Source organism: Ylistrum balloti, unplaced genomic scaffold, assembly GCF_031769215.1.
Source record: "Ylistrum balloti isolate Yb309-2 unplaced genomic scaffold, AGI_CSIRO_Ybal_v1 Utg370332, whole genome shotgun sequence".
NCBI lineage: Eukaryota > Metazoa > Mollusca > Bivalvia > Pectinida > Pectinidae > Ylistrum > Ylistrum balloti.
This window is the reverse complement of record NW_026782241.1, coordinates 1,242,246-1,266,536: the sequence shown is the minus strand read 5'-3', so window position 1 is coordinate 1,266,536 and position 24,291 is coordinate 1,242,246. Positions and strand designations below refer to the sequence as shown.

At 35.4% G+C, this 24,291-nt stretch overlaps 1 protein-coding gene across 1 annotated transcript; it reads left to right on the top strand.

Moving 5' to 3' along the window:
- The first annotated feature begins 3,252 nt into the window (after nucleotides 1-3,252).
- Nucleotides 3,253-23,350, top strand: LOC132553517 (potassium voltage-gated channel protein egl-36-like). Its single transcript, XM_060217765.1, has 3 exons — nucleotides 3,253-3,765; nucleotides 22,250-22,371; nucleotides 22,498-23,350. The coding sequence occupies exons 1-3, from the start codon at nucleotides 3,253-3,255 to the stop codon at nucleotides 23,348-23,350; spliced, it is 1,488 nt and encodes a 495-aa protein (XP_060073748.1).
- The last annotated feature ends 941 nt before the right edge of the window (nucleotides 23,351-24,291 follow it).

Genomic DNA, 24,291 nt, shown 5'->3' with positions numbered 1-24,291 from the left:
GTGCTCCGGAAGAGTAAGCGTTTTTTGCTTTATCGAGAACATTCGCCATATTAATCTCGGTCAATGCGATTAATAAATATTATCACAGCCTTGGAACCTTTATCTTCTGAAAACAAGATTGTTGAAGAAGTCACACACTCACAGATTAGATTGTGATGAATAAAGATAGAGCCGAAAGATACTCCAATTTTGACCTAGAAATGTCATTATCTACAATTTTTGTCTAAATATCTGATTCTATGACAAAAAAGGCATATGAAGTTCGTTCCCATTTCATATGTGATGAATATACCGTGTCCTTATCTACCCTGGATGTTAATATGACTCTTAACAGCTTTCCCTAATATCATTGAAAAGTGTCCATTTAAGTCGTATATTCGAAATTTCGCATTGCATTCCCTTTGAAGGTGATTTCAGTTCTGTCCTCATATCTCATTCTAAACTGAAAAAAAAAATTCATTCTCTTGTTACGAGAGCATTTTTTTCTCCAAGAAAGGTGAACGGAATTACAAATGTGTGACAGTGGACTATGCTAAAGCATATTTCGGTCAAAATAAAAAAAACATGGACGGAAGATGAAATAAAAATAAATGACAGAGTTTCTTGTCAACATCTCCGTCGAGTATGTTGATAAAATTTTCCTGCAGAATATTTGTATACCTATCGGAAAGTACTTTGTCTCTCTTTTGACCTACTTGTTCTTGTTTTCATTGGAGGAGGAGATTATCGCAGAGCTTATCGAAACAGTTAACAAAAGACCTTGCAAAGTCTTTCAATTAATTTAACTTACAGATGCATATTTACAATGATAATATTTTGTCTTAGAATAACAAAGAGGTTTATTGACCAAGTCCATCATACACGAAAGATACTCCGCCACCAACCGCTTATCTTGATATGTTCTTACAAATAAACCAGAGTTGACCGCTTTCCCTAAAATCTTATGATAAGCGTAATTATTTCAATTTTCTCCATTTCTGGATAGCAACAGCACTGTATATCCACCAAATTCTGGCAACTGACACATAAACTCACATCAAAAGGTTTCAAAAGATGCTAGTTGATGTAACAAAAGTTGAGGAAAAGCCTTCAGGTCGCCATAGTCATCTCATTAAGAAATGACCTATTTCTTTTGTGCGAAGTTTGCCTGTTCATTCTGTTGCTGGCAACCTTGTTGTCATGTTAGATTGTAACATTAACTGACCAAGATTTACATGACGGGTGTCGGCGATGAAGCAGAAAACGCTTCCTCTCCGGAAAACCTGGTCTTATTTCCTATGTACTTTTCCAGGAGTATTTGTGTAAACCCTTTTTTTTTCATAGTTTGCCCTATTTTTGTTGAATATGAGTTCGGATTATGATCATGTTGACATGTTGGTATTTTCTTGTCATTTCTCCATACAAACTTGGTACTGTGTACATTTCATCAAAATTTTTAGCCATCATTAATCTTCCCTTTCAATTGTTTTTTTCAGAATTCTTCCAACCCTGTAATTTGTTACGTGACCACTTATAAAAGAGTCGACAAGAACAGCTTAATAGCAGGGTTGACTGCCATACCACTACTGGCACGAGCCACCATGGTGATGGATGGTGGAAGCGTATACGACGCTGTGACTTTCTAATGGTACATTAACGTTTTATACGTGGGACAAAACATTCTGCAAAGCTGAGATCACAACAGCATTACTGAAATCAAACAAAAAGATGATACGCGTGCATGAACAATATTTTTGCAATGATTTTACAATACGACAAAGTATGTATATCTACTTCCAACTCATTACCAATGAACTATTGTAACCTTTTTAGAAGGCTTCCGCAGACAATTGTTGGCCAGCATTTTTATGAAACACGACAGTTTGTCCAGTACTACCAGAAGCATCATCCAAATCTTTAAACTTGTGTAGAAATACACAGAGCCCGTATCGCTGGATCTTAATGGAAACGACATGTTCGTTTTGTTTGTTTTCCGATGAAACAATGTTACGAGAGTCGATATGGTATCAAAAGAAAACGTTTCTTTAGAAATGATGAATCATGGAAATCATTGTTTTTATAAGTGGTAAAAATCTTATTGCGAAATTGAAAACTTAATTTCATTCTGAAACAAACGCTATTATTTGTTGTCGTTTTAGGTATTTTTCAATCAGTGTTAACTGCAATTGGTTCAATTCGAATTAAACTAAACAAAAAACAGCATATGAATAATTATAGTGCGCCTGACTTCCCGGAGCCATGACCGAAAGATTCCACTTCAGATAAAAGTAACATCGATAGATTTTACTCCTGCAGTTTACTACTACAGAACGACGACTGTAACAAACAAACAATATCAGTCATGTATCCACGTCGTATAGATGTTTGCCTGTATATTGGATAAGGATACTAAGTCAGTTTCATATTTTTGTTTATCTATTGGATTGTAAGGCTAATCTGCTGTTTATGATTGACTTAATAACTGCAATACTCCTCCACAGACATACAAGCGCATGAATGGTATGACACATGCAGTTAAAATTTTAAAATGCATCTGACAAAGGTAAAAACATCAAAATGACAACGAAAAACATTTTTCATTAACGACTAAATCCGGATAGCTTTATTTCGTTCATGTAAATTGTGTTTCATATCATACTACCAATGTTTTAAGCGCGATGCGTACACACAAGCACGTGACTTTTTGAACCTGACTGGCTAATAGATAGAAATCTATACAAACACTTTTCTATCAAAACTCCCTAGTGATGTGTTTGTTGACACACACGCGAACAGCTCAACACCGCATCATGGATGTGTAGCCGTATTTCAATTAATGGAACATAAATTATCGACAGCAGCATTAAAACCTTGATGTGGATGTCGCGTTACCGAAAGGCTGCCCTTAGTATTCTGTCTTTCCGATCAGTTATTGTAGAATGAATTCCCCACTAATGTCGTGTTTGATTAACCTTGACGGGAGGTCTTGTCTCCCATGCTAAGATATGCCCTTAACGGATTAACCGGTGAAAGGTGTCTACAGAATTGCTTTCTTCACGTCAATAACTAGCTATTTCGATTGTGTTGAATTGGATATGATCATCGATAAAAGACCCGATTATCTATTGCAACGCAGTGGACCTTTGCACTAGATAAAAACGACACCTATATGTGATCTGTCAATGCAAGTTTAGACCTGCAAAAAGCAAGTTAAATCAACGAACAATTGATGCTTAGAAAAGAGACATCAGTCTCCTCACATATCGTATATAAATGTCAGGTTGTAGCATAGAGAGACCAATGCATCAGCCGAATGCTTTCCTTAATATAAACGGCGATCCTGTCGTTATTAATATAAGCGGAACAGTGTATCACCTCAAACGGGGAACATTCCGTCGTCTTCCGCCTTCTTGCTTGGAAAAAGCCATAAAGATAGACAGTGGCGTTCATGAAGAGTATTACATCGAGGGCCATGCTCAGTGCTTTAGTGCCATTTTGTGGTATTTCACACATGGGGAACTCCACATGCCTACTTCAGTGTGTCCGGCTGTCTTCAGCAGGGAATTACAGTTCTGGAAAATTGATCCTAAAAGGTTATCTCGTTGTTGTAATATGAGGTTTATATCCTTCTTCTCGGATCAGGCATTGCTTAAGTCGATGGAAGAAGTGGAAACAAAAAACGCCCTTATAGACAAAGGCATTCATCTTAGTAACACAAAATGGGAAAGGTTCAGAAAGAAAGTATGGGACATCTTAGACGATCCGACATCTTCTACAACAGCAAAGGTATGTCCGTACTCATTTGTTTCTTTAATATTATTTTTAAACAAGTCTAATTACTCGTTTTGGAACAGTGAGGACTTTGGGAGGTTTCTTTTTATACTTAAAGAAATTATTGCATTGTATTGTTTATAAAATGGTTTGTTCGTTTTCTTCCTGACGAAAAAAAAAACTTAAATTGAAATTTATCGTTTTCATTTGGTAGCTGAACATCGCTTGTGCAGCCAAAGCATAAGGATAAATTCAATTACAGAATACAACTGTGATAAATATGAATTTTTGGGGAAAATATTTTTCAATCAAGCTTTTTCTTTTTAACCTAAGACAATCATCTATCCTGATTGTAAACTTGGTAAATAGCTCTCTTTCAAGTTAGATGCAAAACCGACGTTTGCTTTTAATTTCTGTCTGGTCAGTAACTTGATTTTTCGATTGTGTAAGGAATTTACGGTCTGTGAAATCGATAGCTTTAAGCGAGGGAAGGAAAGTGTCAATGCAGCATTCTATTGTAAATAAATTCTGTAATGATGGAAATAAAGCGAAAGTATGTTCCTGTATATCATATATATCATATAAATAATCTAAGGGCTAAAAGCTGGCTCAGACATTTTGGTATTACTACAGTAGTAACTTTCAACTCTGATGTTCATTCAGCAAAGATTCTATTAAAAGCTTTCTGACATGTTTCCGATACACATATATCTACGATCACTATATTGAATGATTTGAAACAAAATCAAAAATATAACATTGCCATCATAAGTATAAATCATGCGAGTTTTCTCATTAAACCGTGTTTTCCAAAGACCGGATGTAGCTAGGGCTGACAAATAATCGCGAAGTCCTGATGAAAAAGGCAGCGTTACTAACGTACCCGTCTTTTACAAATATGACAGCTGCCTTTCCAAGTCGAAAGAAATCGTGGAAACTGGGTGAACAAGTGAAAGGTCGAAATATATAAACACTTGAAAGGGTAACGTGGAATATGAGGTATGGTTGCGATTGCAGCCCAGCAGACCGTAAGCTCACCCATTGCTTAATGTACAAAGACTCACAAGTTAATGCCAAAGCCAAATAATGTGTTTAACTGCATCATACAAATGATTCGTTCTTAAAGGACTTGTCTTCAAGGACAGAAGGAGATGCTAACGGCATACATTTTGGAACCTAGGAGGCAAGTGAGGAAAATCCATTGATCAAACGAAATCTGCAAATCTTGACAGGGAGGTGCACTTAATTCATGGTTCAATAAATTTTGTTATTTCAAAATATCTGATAATTTCACGGAAGCATCAAGTCTCTTTGTAATTTTTGACAAATAATTTCTGAGATATGATCATATCAGGTTGAAATATTGCCGGGTACCATTCCCAAAACATCAAAAGCAAGATCGATCTCTAGTATGAATACATTTCTAGATAGTAAAATCATTGTCCACAGCGCCTATAGTGTTACATGCTGCTCCTGATACGATATTCCAGGACTTCTTCCAAATAAAACAATTTTTGTGATGAATATCAACAGATATAGTAGATATGCATACAGGACATCGATATACAATTTGACAAAAACTATTGAAGAAATTGTATGGTCGCCTTCATGATTCATGTTCCATTTACTCTTGCGATATGAAGATAGCAGTGATCGATGCCCGCTGACTTCGTTTTGAGTGACTCGGTTCTCAATTAATGAACATGACATAAACTGAAATTACATATTTGTACATAGTGAGTGATGTTGATGCAAGAGAATACGTCTAGTTTTTAATCATATTTCAAGGATGAATCAGAAGAAAACCTTTTTTTTTTATTCTTTCGTGATCCATGCTTATAAGACTACATGATACCATAGAAAGTCCTATTTTCTACTAAGTCAATTAGTGTTTCTCATAGAATTAATCTCACTCTGTCAGTAATTGCTAATGATTGCATCCTAAAGCTTATGTCTGGTACGGTTACTTTTGTACCCGAACGCGTCCTAAATCACACTTAAAACATCTTGAAATAAATTACAGGTAGTGTCAGAAGAATACATGAAAAGTGTTTCAAAATTAGCGGAATTTCTCGTTATTTTATAGAAAACGCGCTATTCGTCTGAAGACGATATCAATCCATTCCAAATTCACCCTAGGGATTTTGCCAGAAACATTCCACTACATCGCATCGAATGCACCCCCAAAAAGCCGTCATTATCCGGCTGACAATGCAATGAAAACGTCGAAGACTGATGTACTGATGCTAATTATAGAAAACAGTCTTTTCTTTAAGCACTATGTACTCAAACATGTACTTAAATCATTTCTTTTCATTATTCGAGTCTTGGTGGATCTTATCTAGGAGGCCAAGAAAGCCTTATACATGATTGATGGCTTTCCCTCAGTACTTTTAGACGTCATCTTTCAATGAAAGCGAGGCTGACAGTCTGGCCCGGGGTTCGCTTGCGTGTCAATATATAATGCGTGTACAAGCTCCTGGCGAAAGCTGTCTGATCGTAAATATCAGACAGCTATGTAAAAGAATTTTTTGGCAGGCGCATTCTTTAATATGCATACATAACTGAATATTTCATGAAGTTTATATGCAAGAGATACCATTAATAACTACTCGACTTTGTGACATCGACAAACACGTGCCCGTAAACAACCGTATTTTCCTTGACATGGTTTATATGTACGTGTTAGTATTTTATTTTTGCTGACGTTCACCGTTTCCATTTTGAAAGTCTAAACATGACATGTCTTAACATATTTTTTTTCAGTATTTCATACTGGTCACATGTGACAGTTGCATTTGTTCAGCTTAACATGTTCGCACTGTCTCAGTTCTATCTATGTATATTTATTTTCTTATTTGTGACATATTCATTCAAATTAAAACTTTTGATGGCAATTTCATGCAGTTTCGACACAGAAATAATTATACCATTTTTAGGTCACGATACTTCAAGGTCATACATATTTTGAAGAACATTTTTCTTTTTTCTTTTTTTTGGCCGGGTTTGGGGGGGGGGGTATCTTATTTTTTATGAAAACTATCGTGCTTAATTTTTTTTCGTTGAAAAACATCATATCACGTTGCTTTCATCATATTCAAACGTATTGAAAGCAATAAGTTTGTTTATTGTTTATATACCCAATTGTGTCTGAGATGAATGACTTCTTGGATCACGTAGATGGGTCGGACCAACTTCTAAAATATAGTACAGATATATAATGGTTCATTATACATTTCAAAACGAGGCCCTTATTTGTTATGAATGGCAGATATAAGTCTCAATGACAGCAGTGAGTAAGATACTTTTCTTAAGATCTCAATTGTAATTAATGGCGGATGTAAGTTTCATTGACAGTAGTGATTAAGACAGTTTTCGTGGGATGTCATTTGTAAAGATAATGGAATACAAATGGTTGTACGATTCAATTTATTCATCAAATTCAGTTCAGAAAAAAAAATTATTCAAACATTGTAATTTCTGCCTCAAGGCGCCGAATCTTTATCGCTTTGTAGCGAATGCAGTGACTATTTTGTTCCCTGTGTTTACCTCGCACTTCGTTGTCTATAGTAAAATGCTGCTTGGTTTTATGCTTGGTCAGTTCCTTTTCATCGGATCAACAGATATTTTTCGTCTGCGTGCACATTTACGATTTTCAGTAACACTCGGTCCCATGCCTCATCTGTTTATTCAGAATTTGGGAAATGAAAAAGAAAAAAAAAAAAAAAAATCACGTGACCATTTTTCGTTATCGTTCATGTTCACGATATCATTCATTATTTTTAGTTTTCGTTCTTTTTGACATAATTTTTTTTCTTCTGTACTCCTGACTTATTCAGTATTGCACTTTTACCTTTGGCGCCGATTTCATTCCCACCATTTTCTTTGATTTAATATGTCGTGTTAGGTACAGAAATAACAATAAATCTTGGCGCCACGGCTTATCAAGCTCCACAAGGCTATAGTAAAATCTTGCTTAATCTATACCCTAGTTGGTATAAAAAAAAAGCCAAGCGTGTATGATTTTAGCAATGTTGTCTAAATGGCAGCGTTCAGTATCAGTTGGAATGGCATACGTTCATTGGTGTTGTCTGCAGAAGCAGAAAATAAACGCATGAAATGGTTTCCATGAACAAATGTCGATTAACTTACACGTGCGGGTATCGATGAATTGATAGCAAGGAAAAAACGACTAATTTGATATAAACTTTGAAATAGACGACTGCGGGTTCTGTAATCCAAGCGACTCCTTGTCTCGGGAATTATACGGGGATCAAATTCTGCTTGGTGATGGAAAGGCTTCGTAATCAGCTAGGATGTCGCAGTTCACACGGAAAAATCTTCGCTATGGTTAAGTAACATTCGACAGAATATCTGAATACGGAATTAAATCTATACACAAGAGACGCCTGATGTGATGAGGGACAATCCCGTCAACCCTTTCAGAATGTTGCAGCGACTAGACAGGGATGATTTCTACGTGCTGTAATGAGGCATGGTCAGTGATTTGCGCCTGGACAATGTAAAATGTCGTAATGCATAGAGTAATTTGTTTTTAGTGTTTAGACCTAGCTATCTTAGAGCCTTATATTTATATACCTATAGTTTAGAACAATATTCCTGTCACGTTTAGCGATTTATACAGTACAATATATTTACATTTTACGACAATGTTACTATATCAACTAATTGAAAAGAAAACACAAATCACATAGACGCATTAATGTATGGATTCAAGATGGCGATGACCCATCTTCGGTGTTATTTGTATTTACTTTCCTTGATGGGGTTCTATTGAATACCACTGAGTATCCATCCTGCAAGTTCTCTCCCACTCAATAAGGTATGGTAACTGAATCGGGACATCGTAATATCGCTTCGTTTAATGGGAATCGAGATTGCGATATCACGATAGCACGATGCGATATCACGATGCGATACCACGATAGCGCGATGCGATGTCACGATATCACGATGCGATACCACGATATCGCATCGTGCTATCGTAGTATCGCATCGTGCTATCGTGATATCGCAATCTCGCTTCCAATTAAACGAAGCGATATTACGATGTCCCGAATCAGCCACCATAGTAAGAAGATTTTATTAATCGGAAAGAAGTATCCTTTGAGGTTCGCCAAATATTGTCCATTATGTTGTCATTAGGACATCAGTTCTGTCGGCATAGCAACAACTTCGGTCCGCCATCTAAATAGGTATTCCACTTGACTGACTACTTGTCAATAACAAAATAATTTCTTTTAGTTGAGATAAAATTAAAAGCGGTAAAAGACGGCCACTTGTGTAAGGAATGTATATATTACAAGCTAAATAGCATACACACATGATGCTTGCCTGCAAAATTATTCCATCTATAACGATCAAGATTGTTCAGTCTTCAACTACATCACTAGCTTCCAGCGTTAACGGTCGTATTGATAAAACGACTATTTCTACGACTACAAAAACTAGTTCGCCGTTTAATTTAAGAAGACGGCAAGGCGAAAAAAACAGTGTACATAAAGCAAAAAAAAGTACTGCTAACATCTATCTCATGCATAAGCGGAATGTAATTTCTGCTTTTTTGCGCTCTGTCAAGGGACCGTTCAAGTAAGTGAAATGGAGTTTTATCTCCTTGCCGGGACAAGTATTTCGTTGTGAAGCAGGAGATATTTTGTAAAAGAGATAAAAAAAAAAAAAAAAAAATGGAAACCAATGTCGATTATGTTTTTATTGTTTAAGATAACTGACTGTTTCAAGACAGAAGGAACTCTGATATGTACCATACACTGATCCCAGCTGTCTGGCAATTAATACACGTGAGAGGGGGTAGAGTCAGTATTCAATTTATAACTAAGGTTTCAAACCTGTTTCTTGATATGATACATACGGGCTGCAAGTCTCCATATCCAGATCATTACATACAACAAAAATTATATCATCAGCTGTTTGACGTACCGGTGATCTTTTACACACAGACGCACTCCTCTGTCTTAATTTTCTGTCCAGGTATAACGAATTCTGATTTGCTGGTAGGTATATATTTTAGGGTATGTTTCTGCTATGATATCGCTTTTTAGTACCTTTGCTTTATTCATTAAACTCTCAGCATATGTATATAGACATTCAAGAAATTTCTCATCCTCATTTTTTGTTTAGCAAGATAGTATTGCGGCGCAGACTTCTTACTGCAGAAATTTAACGGACAATGTTCCCGTTCAAGGATTGGCCTTTACAGGGAAGATGTATATCTCCAATTGTGAATTTTTTTAGTTGTTAGCCATTTTGCTTCTTCTCGAAGTGTTGTATTTCTTCTTCTTTCTGTTATTGAGAGGGCGTTACAAATTTGATTGGTTTGTAGATTTCATTTTTTAAGTTCCAAGATATTTTAGCAGAAATATTTCCGATCATCTGTGGATTTAAGTGCAACGAAAATTGGTCTTGTTGCTTCTGCATTATATTGATATCTTCCCAGTCTCCAGAAGCTTTCATTATCATTTAGACCTGCAGAATGAGTTTGCATATTGGTAATAATTTCTTCTCGTCCAGCTTATCTGCTTCCCTTCACTCCCCTATCCTTCAACATTGTTTCTTAATTCCATTAATCAAGATACTATTTTCTCCACGTTTTCTATCCTTATTTTCAGTATTGATATCAACAGCTGGTTACTGTTCTCGATTTTTGTGTCAATTCCTCATGTACCAAGTATCAAGTTCCTTGTTACATGTTCTTTTAAGTCCTTTTCTATATTTTTCACCTTCCCATGATCTGTTTACATTTCTGCTCCAGCAGTTTTTTTCTGAATGAAAGTTCTTTTCTGTTGTTACCCGATACAGGACACAGAACTACATAGAGTCTGAGGGTGTCAACAATACACACTGATTCTCTCCTTTATCATTTCGTTAAAACATGGCCTAGGCAATGTCGACATTGCAGCAGTCTAGCATCCTGTTTCTGAAATATTAGTTTACATATAGTGCATATCCACGAATCAGCATCCCATGAAAGATGTGTCATCTTGGAACTGTCCTTGGACGTTCCGGAACACAGACTTTCCTTTCTGTTGTCATCGGCATTTTCTGTTTGTTTACATCGCGTCCAGCTGATATCACCGTGATATACCACTTCGAGTGAATATCCTTGAGATATTTTACGCAGAGGCGCAAATACTACCTAGCTACTTATTATATGATTTCATCATTCACTTCAAAACTCGCATGTGTCTTTCTTTCATCATGTGAACTATAGCAACATTAGTTTCTTACTCCCGTGTTTACCGTAAGTGGTAGGTGGGTCATACAATGACAAAACCCCGTCAAACCATTCAGCAATGATACTCACACAGAATAGATTTTATACTTTTAATACCAGACGTCAAAAAATTTAATGACATTTTGCCATTTTGTTCTGTAGGTCTGACTCGCCAGGCGAATTTTACCTGGAACATTTAAGACAATTTTAATCATTATCAACAATTATTGCAAGTTGTACAAAGTGCAGTTCATGTATGTTATAAGCTATCTTTCCTGCAACAACTTGGTGATGAATCCCTCGGTGCGGTTTATCGATTTTTTTCAATATGATATTGAAAGGTGAACATGCGAGAATGAACAGACTACTGAAATGGTTCATCATCAGTATAAAGATTATTTATGATATAGTAGAACGTTATTTGACAGTTGAACATTCCGGATTTCCTGTTCTAATCCGGGTAAATCAGTACCTCTCTTCATCTTGTTCCGGTCTAGGACTGACTGAAACCGCTTTAACCGTCAGTAACTGATTCAACATATCATGATAATAAAATCGAATTTGGTAGAGGACAACCCGTGGAATTAGTTTTTCATCATTGATTGCTTTCAGGGAAATTCTGAATAGTATTGGTAAGTCATTCATTTTCGGCGGGATAACTGATATAAGTTGACATGGTTAAAAATTGTAGCGGATGCGTGAGCAAGACAATTACGGAATTAATTGCCAACGAAAATGTATATATTTAGATAACCACAAAATTTCAGCCTCGCGAAAAAGATATGATTTTACAGAAGTTTATTTCATTTACAGTGTGAGTGCAATAGAAAATAGCCTCTCTCGTTTTCTTCTAAAAGAATATTAATGTTCATCGAGCCTTATTTTCACTCAATTGCTGAGAGAACGTCGATCACTTTCATACAGAGAACAATATCATACAGCGATGATTAAGTTTACAGATGAGCGTTTTACTACGCAGATTACAGTTTTATCGCTAGCCGCAGCACGTATCACATTTACGTTGCTATGGCGCGACTACGCACTTATATGTGAATGCTGACAGCTTTTAATTTTGTTTTTCAATATCTGACATACACGCTATTTAGGATAATTTGTATAGACACGTGTATGTTATATACAGGGTTGTTTGATAAAAGAGGAAGGCAACTACGCTTCTAAAACCTCTCAAATAAACTAATATTTTTAAATCTTTACCTTATCCTCTAACATCGCCCTTCTACTAGAGAGCCTGGAGTATGTTCCCAGTTTTTAGGTCCTACGGAACTCGGAACCAGATCCTACTTAAGCGGAACTGAAAACCTTATCATACTTCCGCTTAACCTTATACGGACCTGGAAACATCATCATTGTTCAGTTTAAGGTTAAGGATTAAAGGGAACTAGGATCTGGTTCCCAGTTCCTTTCTGCTTAAACGGAACTAGTAACTAGCAACTGAGAACCAACTTCAGGCTCCCCTTTTACTAACCATAGATATAATCGAATCGTTATTTATCATATAGCACATCGCGTTTTTTCCCAGTGGATACGATGAATTGATTCATACCTACCAAGATATTGATTGTTTATAGTTATTAAAATCTTATGATCACACACCAAGTTTTTGGTACACTGACTTATTTAGTTACAAGAAGATGATACGTTAACTCGGGTTTCGAGTTCGGGTTTATGTTGAAACCTCTAAATTGTGTATCTGTTGAACACGGAACTGTCTGTCGAGAGACGGAAAACCTAGATGTTCTCACAACGAGTTGCTAAATACATGCCTTTTACTTACGAAAACGAACCTACTCTCTTAAAATAAAAAAGTCGACAAGTACATAGCAATTTTAAATTTCTTCTCCTGAAAATAATCAATGATATTAGTTATCACAGGGCAGTTAGTCAATAATTAAGTGACTTTACCGTTTTCTGCAAAAAAACCATCAATTCGACATTTTTTTTGGATGTTTTGTTTTATTTTGTTTCACGTCCTAGTCATGAAAGGACGGCGCCACACATGCGCAGTATATGTGTAGAGGACATGTGCTGATATTTATGTATATGCGATTTGAGGAGTTGAAGCTGACTTTGTAGTGTTACCTCAATAAAGTATACTGCCGAAGGTAACTAGCAGAACAACACACCATTATTGTGAGATAGGGAACAAAAATGAGAAGCGCCTTAAGTCTGTCTAGAAATGTCATGCATATGCAATCACGCCAACATATAAAGATTTTGAAAACACTTTGCCTTTATATTATACAATGTCCACGCTTTAATGCTCATTGAAATATGGATGTGCTTTCAAGAGACTTTCCCATGAATAGAGAACCTGGCGTTGTCGGAGTAATTGAATACCTCGACTGTGACAGTGGCCTGCTTTGTCTCTCTGAGGCAGCAGCGGAACAATTTTCTATCTGTTGTGGTTGACGCTCTCTTGTTCCTCGTCATAAAACGCGACACGACAGCGAGCAGCGTTTCGCCTCCTTGCGCTGGAACTCTAGCTAGCTGGTGTTTTATTCAAAGGGGATACAATTGAATGCTTAGGCCTAACAGGAAGCTATTGTGTTCTCGTTGTGACAGCATACACAAAGCCCTGTTATATATTGGCAAGAATCCTGTAGATAACATTAAAATATCATTACGTCTAGTACCATTAGATATATATTGACATTGGGATTTCATGGTGGTCAGGTTATATGAATGTCATAATGCAATTTCAGAATACGTATTATAACAAAACATCGATATTTGTTCATGTAATTACGTAATTAAAATTGGAGACGAGGCCTGTTAATCTGAACCCGTTTTCAATATAGTAATTATATGGGGTCCGATAACTTTGCATCAATTTTATGTTCAACCATGATTCCTGTTTATAACAAGATGAATCAATCATAATGTCAGTTTAATGGTGCCAGAAACAAATTGATTGGAATACTATAACATTATACATTTTTGTGGGACTTAAATCTCATGGTTTTATAAAAATATGCATTTTCGTTGGCATTTCCTCTATTGATCTTGCATAAGTACCATAATCCATGTCATATTTTTAAATCAGGTTTCATATTGTGGATATATAAATTCGTGAATTAAGAGTTACTGCGAATTCTACAAAACTCAAACGAAAATTTATGATTTTGCAGTAAATTTGTACAAAGTTAATCGTTCGACGATGCAGAAGCTGGAATGAAGACTGCATGTAAATAATGAATTTGCGAGGTTTCATCAAACAGATCTAGTCTTATTATTTAACATTCATAAATGGAAACGATAATAAATGCATAAAGTCCCAACATTTCCCTGATTTACAAACACGAATTGAAGCATCCAAAATCACATGTTAAGTTAATAATTTCACTATTGTATTGTCTGTAAGTATTTCGTTTATTCACATTTATTTTTCCTCAACTTACTAAAATCCTCGTTTAATAAATGACCATGATTCAAAAACAGAATAAGACGTATCGATAAAAAACCCACTTGGTATGTTCTTATATTGTATTTTAAAGGTTTTATACGATTCAGCAAGACTAGACGTTTCACGTTTTACTTGGCGAATGAGCCGCAATACTGCATACATGACTATCAAAAACTTCTGTAGTCATTTGACGATGCCAATTTGCGGTGGAATGTTAATCTCAACGCACCATGAAAATCTTCCTAAATCAGCCAGGATCTCGTGTCACTGTGTTCCCTTGGGATTACCTTTCGCTACATTTACTCTATCGATCCACGTCGTTTTATCATAGGTTTATTTTGTGTCTTGTGACGTCAAAGGATTGAATATACTTCCCACGATTCCAAGACCTTTGGGAAAGTTTAAATCGCATCTTGTCAGGCTCTGTTCGTGATAACATTTTATTAGATATGCGACCCTGTCTTTTGTGATTACAAGCTTTCCATCCCCTTGAAGCGTTCTTCTGTTTTTGTTCATTTGATCAAGACCCTTTCAACATGTATACACGAATGCTCTGAACGGCTTAGACGCATGCATGTATCAGGTTTGCTTATAACCTGTATTCAGTTCATGCTATTTATAAACATGCTGCATACAGGCTTCCTGAGGTACATATAGATTCATTTACTACAAGCATGATTATTCCTCAAAGAAAACAGCGACACGTCAGCAGATTTCCCATCAAACTTCAATTTGATGAAACTATTGCAAAATATGAACAAAGAAATAATTCATCGGAAAAGCAAATGGAGAATAAGACCAGCTGTCCGTGGAAGGAGAAACATCTGTTGCCTCATCATGTAAATCCAAGAAGGTAATGTCATGTTCCCAAATGAGAGCAATGTTAACAACAACAGGACCACCGGGCATATTTAAGATCATCAATTACGTCCAACTTGATATGGCACAAGGAAATAGAATAAATCATTGTAAAGAAAGAGTTCTTACAAGCCTCGTGTTAACCAGTCAGACTCTTACGCTCAGGTTCATATATCCCTGTCCACCGCCGAGACCAATGTTAGATTCTACTAGTCTCAATAATTGGACCATGTGTTCCGGAAGGGAAAACTTCTTCTACTTCATCGGTGACACCTGGAACGTCAAAATAGTCTTCAAAATATTACTATATTTCTAAAATAAGAACTCGGACAGCGACAGAACCATTTTCCACATAAACGGGTATCCAAGATGTCTATCTTTTTATCAAGAAAAGACAAATATTCCTAATGAAGTCATGTAGGAGACCAAAACACTTTTCATCAATCTTAATCAAACTGTACCTCTAGAAACCTTGTGTTTATTCATTCTTTCCCATAAATAGTGAACATCAGTCATGATATTTGGAGCTAGACTTTGGATTTGCACATATGTAATAGCAAAGATAGGGGAAGCATTACAGCTTTATACAAAGGAAATGGTCAGGGTAGTCGGATGGCGTAGTGGGAACATACTCACATTTCACCTTGGCGTCTTGGGTTCGATTTTCGGGACGGACGTGAAAAGGTATAGGGTCATCTGCTTGACAACATGGGTCTCCCCGGATACTCGTAGAGAGAGGCCATATGGTAGTATAAGAATCAGAAAGGTAATTATGATTGTTTTCAAATTATTTCATCTTATACTTTATCAAGATGCCTAGGAATAGGTCGAATCAAAGTGTACAGATCGGAAAGATAAGTTTTCAAATAGAAGATCATTTTTCTCAGTAGCATATGTTCAAGATTTATAATATGCTCTACGGAGTTGTTATGACTCCGAACTGATTTCTCTACTAGAATTTTGGATTTTATAATGATGAAAATGGCAGTAAGAAGTGTGGATTACGGATTTACGAGTTAGGTAGCCAAACCAACCATAAAACATCATGTATTCTTATATAGTTCATGAATCAGGAGGAGATAGTGTTGCGTTACCAGTTCAGGAAATCTGAAAGACTTGATGATTAAAGCAGAATCAAATAATGCATCATTTGTGGCACAAGGCATAACGTTTATTGTCGTTGATTATCGATTGCATCGTGAAATTCATAGTGATAGCACTTTAATTTGATCTAGTAATAACCGTAATAACAAAAAGTAAAAATATTGGTTTTCTTTCATTACATTGAGATTTGGTATGATTTTCTCTGCAACTAAGGCAACTGGAGAGTGACTATTTCACCAGTCCAGGGAGTATCATTTAGATCATTATGAATAAAATTTTATTGTGATATTAAACGGAAAAGATCTTCTAGATGATTATTTTTGTGGTATTCATATCACTTTCATACATTAAAGAGTAAAAGTTTAAAAGATCAGATTATGTGATAAAAACAACAAAAACATAAAGGAAAAGAGAAAATTATTGAAGTTTGAAACAAAAACAATAATTTCATCTTTTCTCAGATATTGCTGTTATCAAGACTTCATCTGATTTTGTCCTCTGTCTGTCTGTTTTTCTCTCTCTCTCTCTCTCTCTCTCTCTCTCTCTCTCTCTCTCTCTCTCTCTCTCTCTCTCTCTCTCTCTCTCTCTCTCTCTCTCTCTCTCTCTCTCTCTCTCTCTCTCTCTCTCTCTCTCTCTCTCTCTCTCTCTCTCTCCTATTTTGACAGTGTAGGTGATCAGTGGTTTTCTTACTGATCAATATTGTATTCTTATACCTTACTATATATTCTGAAGTTTGCTAAAGTCAAATATATAATCACGTGACAGTAAATTCAAAATAAATTACATATGCTATATAGAGGGCAAATAAGGGGTTATGTTTGAATAACTGTAAGTATGGCTTTTGATTAAATTTCTATTTTTAGAAAAATCGAACGATAATCTATGGTTATTCCACGGGAAACGCGTTCTACAGAGTTGCTTAATATAATCCGTGCGTGCGTGGGTAGGTATGTCCGTCCAAAACAAAATTCAGCAAAAAATCTAAAATCGTTCTCTCTAAAAAAAAAAAAAATGTCTTCTCCCGAAATGCACATTTCTATCATTTGAGAATTCATTTTTATATTTCTATTTTATTATCGAAGAAGAAGGAGGAATATGTCAGAAATACATTATTAACTTCACGCTTTACAATATTTTCTCGTGCAGGTTAAACATCAAAGATTACTGACTATCGAATAAATTTGTTCATGGCAAATGTCAAGCTGCCCTTAAAAATCAACATTGAGAGATACTTATGATTGACATCAAAAAACTAATTCTAAGGTTGTAAAAAACAAATAATATAAAGTAGAGCCAAAAAATAAATAAGACTGAATCTTACGACTGTTTAGTCTTTCTAAAACTCGTTAATGATGTATGCAATTGTTTACATAATGCAGGGTTTAAGAAGTCAACATATAAACGCCAGAAAATGATAACACGCTTAACAGATCTTCAGTTAATGGTAATCTTCAATTAAGAAAATGGCCAAACATGGGTTGATCTCTGTAAAAATTAACTAGATCTATAAAATAAGATTTCAACTATTCCAAATAAGAACATTTTGCCAACTTCACTAAAACATTACCACGTTTTTAACTTTATATACGAACTAAAAACTAATTTACAGTTGATCAGTCTACAGAAAAATGTGTTTGGAAACTGAAAATGTGGTATGTGTTACGTCACAGATGGCAACAATAGCTTATATTTAATCATAGCTGATTAGGTGCACCTTCAATTCTATGAATTGACATTTTTTCTATCATTTTTTTAATTTTCCTCTCTGTCCTAGGTTTTATATGTTAGGCCCTTAGCATCACTGTCGAGTCCTAGAAGGACTGTATCATGCTATTTAGTTCATTGTTTGGCTTTGGTCTATCTTTGTATCTAATTCTTAATTTGCATTAAAGGGTTTTATTCACTTGTGTGTCTTTTTGCACAATCTTATCTCTGTTTGAAATGCTTTACTTTCTTCAAAGTGTTTACCTCGAATAAATGTATTTCTTTCTAACAAAGAAGTCATGACTTTAAAAAGATACACATATATAAATAACCCCATCTGTGTACTAATTTGAATCATGGTACATACGTTTTTGACATGTGAAGGAAAAGTAAAATCTATGAGAAATTGATCTGTCTTATGCTAACTATCAGCTTCTCGCGTACAGTTCGGCTCCATGAAATCGTTTGCTATTCTCAAGAGTTAGTATAATACAACACTTATCTAATAAAATTTTGAGCTTAACGGAACCTGACATTTATAGACAGTATCCTTTGCTATTCAACACAACTTCAACTCAACTAATGTTCTCTTTAACACTGCCCGCATATGATGTAAGATAGTAATGTCGTTGTAATTTCATTGTTTGGCTTCCAAACTGAACACTTTAATATGAAACATCAGATCTGTTTATCAATTACCTCCTGAATGACCCGTTCTGTAAGAAAATTGATCATGGGTATGATATTCTTCACAGTAAGAGAGGGTATATTGACTTGTAGTTTGAAATCTAGCAATAAAATGGCCATACACAACCTGGTAACAGTATAACTGATTATTATCGCGGAGGTGATATTTTCGCTATTTAGCGATATATTAACGTTATCGCGAAAATTTCATCCGTGAATAAGGTGACACTTTATATTAGATTTCGTGTTACGTCCAGATGACGATTTTGATTTGTTTAGATATAATTTGTGAAAATTGTGAAAATTACCACTAATACGCTATATTACCTTTGGAAGCATTACTGAAAGCTATCATTCTGTATCAATACAATAAATAAAAACAGAACAATCATTTCCGGGGAACATCGAATGCTTCCCTGTCGTTTGAAACTGTCAAAGTTGGCTTGAGACTGTGATAAACAAAATGAATGAGTCTTGTAGTTTGGAATCTTAACATATATCTCTTGTTTCTGGACATCGAAGTGTATCTTCGTTATCATCAGTTCGTTCTAAGCCATGGACAATATAAATCTTGAAAAAGTAAAAGAAAAGAAGTTAGAAGAAAACAAGACAAGACAAAATAATTATCTAGGCGAGATTTTTTAATAAATCGCTGTCGCCGTATATATGCCCAGAAAATATAGATGATTGTCAGAGGATACACCAAAAATATGTGACACCAATGTATTGGGTTTCGACAGTTTTCGTCATTGGATTCCTGTTTTCACAATGTGTGTGTAATTCTCGTCTCAGGAATGATAATATTTTTAAACAATTTGTACCGTAAAAAATTGTTCGCACAAGGGATATTATGTGCTCAAAGATTATCAGACATGCATGATTTCAAATTAAATTATCTCTGATAACTCCATAGTCCAAGAACGATATAAAAAGGGTCTCTCTTACCTATTAAAAGACGGACATCAGCGATGATAATGCCTAGTGTTTCAAGACATCGGTACTTTTGAATTCATGCCACAGAAAATTTATTTTCGAGGGTTCAAATTACTTTTTATAGGATGGTAAAAATATTTAAAAGGTATGTGAAGTTGCCTACAATTTTATTTCAATGTTTTAGTGACTAGAACCATCGAAAAATAAGAATATTTACCGTAATCATCCTTTTTATTTAATCCATGAACATGAACATTATAGACCAAAATTTCTGACCTCGGCATAACACTGTCGTTCGTCGGTGAGAAGATACCCGGACTCGTGAGGAGTCACGGAGACGGCTTTCTTTGTAAACCAACCAACCAAGCGAAATTTCTTTACATCTGTACGTAGGAATAGGGCATTTTTGACGGTAAATTTGGTACTTGAGTCACCCTCGTTGTTGTGTTGTTGAAGACTACGCCACCATAGCAGCGTCCTTAACTTATTGACAGACTCATCCAAATCGTCGCCAGGCGGATGTCAATGACAGATGACCTTTGCAAAACAAGTCATTATTTTCTCGGCTAACGTTTACAAAGTGATCTGTTTGACAAATTATTTGTAACCTTGATCTAATAGAGCCCTTACACGTGATCACACATGTCCTTCTGTTCGGCGGAATCGTCCGTGCGAAGAGGAGATCTATTCTGTGTATGTGTTTGTGTACGCCATTCTATTGTCTGTGGTTAATGTAACGTATCGTTTAATGCCGTGAGTGTTGTTACAGCAAAACCGCTGGAAATAATTAGATAGTTCTCTGTGAACAGTGCTACCGTAATTAAATATAAACTGCTGGTGTTTGGTACTTCGTCGCAATGTATTAAAAGAAATAAGATGAGTGCAAACCTGCAGTCTACTATGTTATGAATCTGACTTGTTGCAGTCAGATAGGAAGTTAACCAGCCGTGTTGTTTCATTGTGGTACACAAGAACTGGCAGGGCATTACACCAGACAATTTTTTTCTGAAGCCATATCGTGGTAATTGTGTGGTATATAATGTCGTTAGATCCCAAATAAAAAAGTGAAAGTTGAAATAAAATATTACACCAAAAAGAGTTATGAATTTTTTCGTTTCTCTTTTAAGATATCGTGAGCCTTGAAATTTATCATTATTTTGTACGGATAATTCAATATGCTGTTGTGTGTAATACAAAACTTCTCATTCTCACCCAGTAAAGCACCAGACATGGATACTGTAAAATTTCAAATTTTCGTGGGATTCGAATTTCATGGATTTTCAAGAATATGTTTTCGATGACACTTTTATCGTGGTCAAATCTTGATCACGACCTTGTAAAATAATCCTTGTCAACTTTTATCTAGGTTTTTCGTGTACATGAATTAAGAGCACCGTGGAATTCAACAATTTTCTTTTTAAAAAAAAAAAAAAAAAACCCACCAAATTAAGCGATTTTACTGTAACATATTCTGGGGTCCAATGACTGGACAGTTATTGTGGCCAACAAGGCAATTCGGTTTCATGAAAAGACAAATGCATATACATATAGTTGATATTGTCACCTTGTCTTTCTGTTAACTCTAAGGTATCTCAGGATTGTATAAATACATTTTTAATCACATAGATATAATTTTATGAAAAAGCTTTGCATTGCAATTCCGATATATCTCTATATAGAAATAGGATATCAAATGATTTTCATTTCACATTGAATTGTATGAAACGAGTCTAAGATCATTGTTTTAATTCGTTGGGCCTGGACTAGCAAAACAATTGAAACTTTTTTAAGGTTTCATGAAATATCATATGAAATGAAAACAGGATACTTTCAATCACATCATTCAGAAAAAATGACATTTTGCCAGGTTTAAAAATCAAAATGTGGATGACAAAATAAAACGATTGCAGTAATTTGTTTTGTTATTTTCAACATATGACGTAACGCCATTGTCCATATTATGACATCATAAACGATTACTGATACAGCCAATGATATACGTCCCAGGGTATATTTCACTAGTGTCATATACAAACAATTATAACATGGGATGATTCACTGGATAGCTGGCTTATTATATGATAAAATATAACATTAATCGTTCAGACAATTAATTTTTTTATTTTTATGAAGTTCTTCCAGCTGGTGATGATACAAGTGTCCAGATAAAAAGACAAGGGAATATTTAGGATTGTATTTATATTAATGTTTAATGATTAAATGAAATAACACATGCTTATAAAGACTAACTGCATACCAGGGTAAAAAGAATCTTTCACCTACACATGTGATATGCAAATCTTCTTAAACAGGCGAGGAAGTGGATCGTTTGTCATGTTTTCGTTCCTTCAACATGCTGCATATTATGAAGCGGACCTTCATCTGAAATTGCAAAACTGCGGTACTCTACTGTCTAGGTTATTGCAACAAGTGGATGATGTGGTAAAAACAGTGAATATATACAGATTAACAAACCCCTATAATATTATTTCTGTATTGTTTTGAATGTACACATTTTTTCCTTTTATATGTTGTAGGTCTATGTTGGCATCTCAGCATGTTTCATCGTAATTTCAATATTTGTGCTGTGTGCTAGTACACATCCTGCTTTCCAGAGAGAACTGGAAATTTCCGAGTGGAAAGAATATTACAAGAGCGAGCCGGGAAAATTTGACGAAATGTTCGAAAACAAGAAAGCACCCATTGCCAAGCCGACACTCCAACCAGGAAAATCTGGAATTTCGAACAAACCTGCAAATCAAGTTCTCGACGATAAAGGTGGCAGTGAATCTCAATCTCCAGAAACTTTAAGAAATGAGCAACCTCCGGTTCGAGGGAAACGCGAAGGCAATGACGCAGACTGTATTCAGAACGACACATTATTGAGTGACCAAGCAACAAGTTTTAATAAATCCTTGCCAACGAATTTGCATTCTCGGTACCATTTCCTGGACCTCGTAGACTATGTCATGGTGACCTACTTTTCACTTGAGTTTGGACTCCGGCTCCTCTTTTGTCCTGTTAAGAGACGTTTCTTTAAATCTATTTTGAATATTGTAGATATTGTTGCTCTATCGTCCGAATGTCTTATCATGATATTTGAAACCATTTTTCCAAAGGAAAGATTTACAAGTTTTTCTCTGCTTGATATTATAGAATGTATACAAATCGCTCGTGTTTTCCGACTATTTCGTTTGATCAAAAATTTCATAGGGTTTCGTGTACTTGTGTATTCCGTAAAAGCCAGTTTCGCCAATATGATGTTAATGGTCTTCCTCTTGATGGTGGCGGCACTCATCTTTTCCACCTCTGTATTTTACCTCGACCGTGATCAATTCCCATCGATACCAGACGCAATTTGGTGGGCGATAATCACCATGACTACCGTTGGTTATGGCGACATGCATCCTGGGAATATGGCGGGTAAAATCATCGGCTGCCTTTGTGCAGTTTCGGGTGTTTTTGTATTAGCTGTCCTTATTCCCGTTCTTGTCACCAACTTTCTATTGTTCATTGGCTTCGCCCGGATTCCTCAAAGGGATAAAGACGGGCTGGCGTCTATGGTGAGGAAGGAATACGAAATAAGAGAGTTCCATAACACCAAGGCAAAGGTCAGAGTTCAATTATCTTGCCCATAGTGGAAGACAGTAGTTCATTCTTGTATCAGGGAATATGCAAATGAGTTATTGAACTTTATGATTATCGACTGGTATATATGTGTCATGTCTTCGTTATTGGCCTAAATTTTTCGTTTTGTGTCTTAAAATTAACAATGTCTCTACTCGCAATTTTTGATGTAAACATTATTACGCTCATCAGATAAAATAAAAAATTACGGTCAAAATCTAAGAGAGAATACAGTTTTATTTGATGCGTTCATTTCTTTCATTTTCACTCGTGAAGTTATTAAAAGTTTGTATTCAATATGATACACAAGTAAATTACCTCATATAAAAATGCGGTTGGACAATAACACTGTAAATTAAGTCATTTTCCACAAAGGTGAGCAATTTATCATGTGACAGAATTGATAAACTGAATCTTGATTCTCGATTTCAAATAACCGAAGAATAAAAATTGAAAGACGATTTTATATTGTCATGAACAAACCATCACGAGGTGTTAATTTGGAGTTTCTGTATCAGATTCAAAATGTGCCATATTCCACTTTCATAGGGAAAACTACAACACAATGCGATGTATGGAGATTCTGAGCGTTTCAAATTTTCGAATTCTTTTTATATACTAAAAACAAGACGAAAGGACCTTTTTAACCTTGACCTCTTCATGTTTACTTGTTATATTCAACTGTACACGTATGTATTTTCACTGAATTGTCTTATTATCGACCATGTTATAAGGTATGCAATTTTAACTTTGATATCGATGTCGTGTCTTTAATACTATTGGTATGTACGTAATTGGGAATTGATTCAAAATTAAGTGTTTATTCGGGGTGTTTACTCAAACAATTTACAAATTTCATTGCGATTGTGAAATAACGCAAAGAGAATATTTTCTTAATTCTCCATCGGAAAAAATCTTTCATTGGATTTCAGCCAGAACACATAGGAAAATC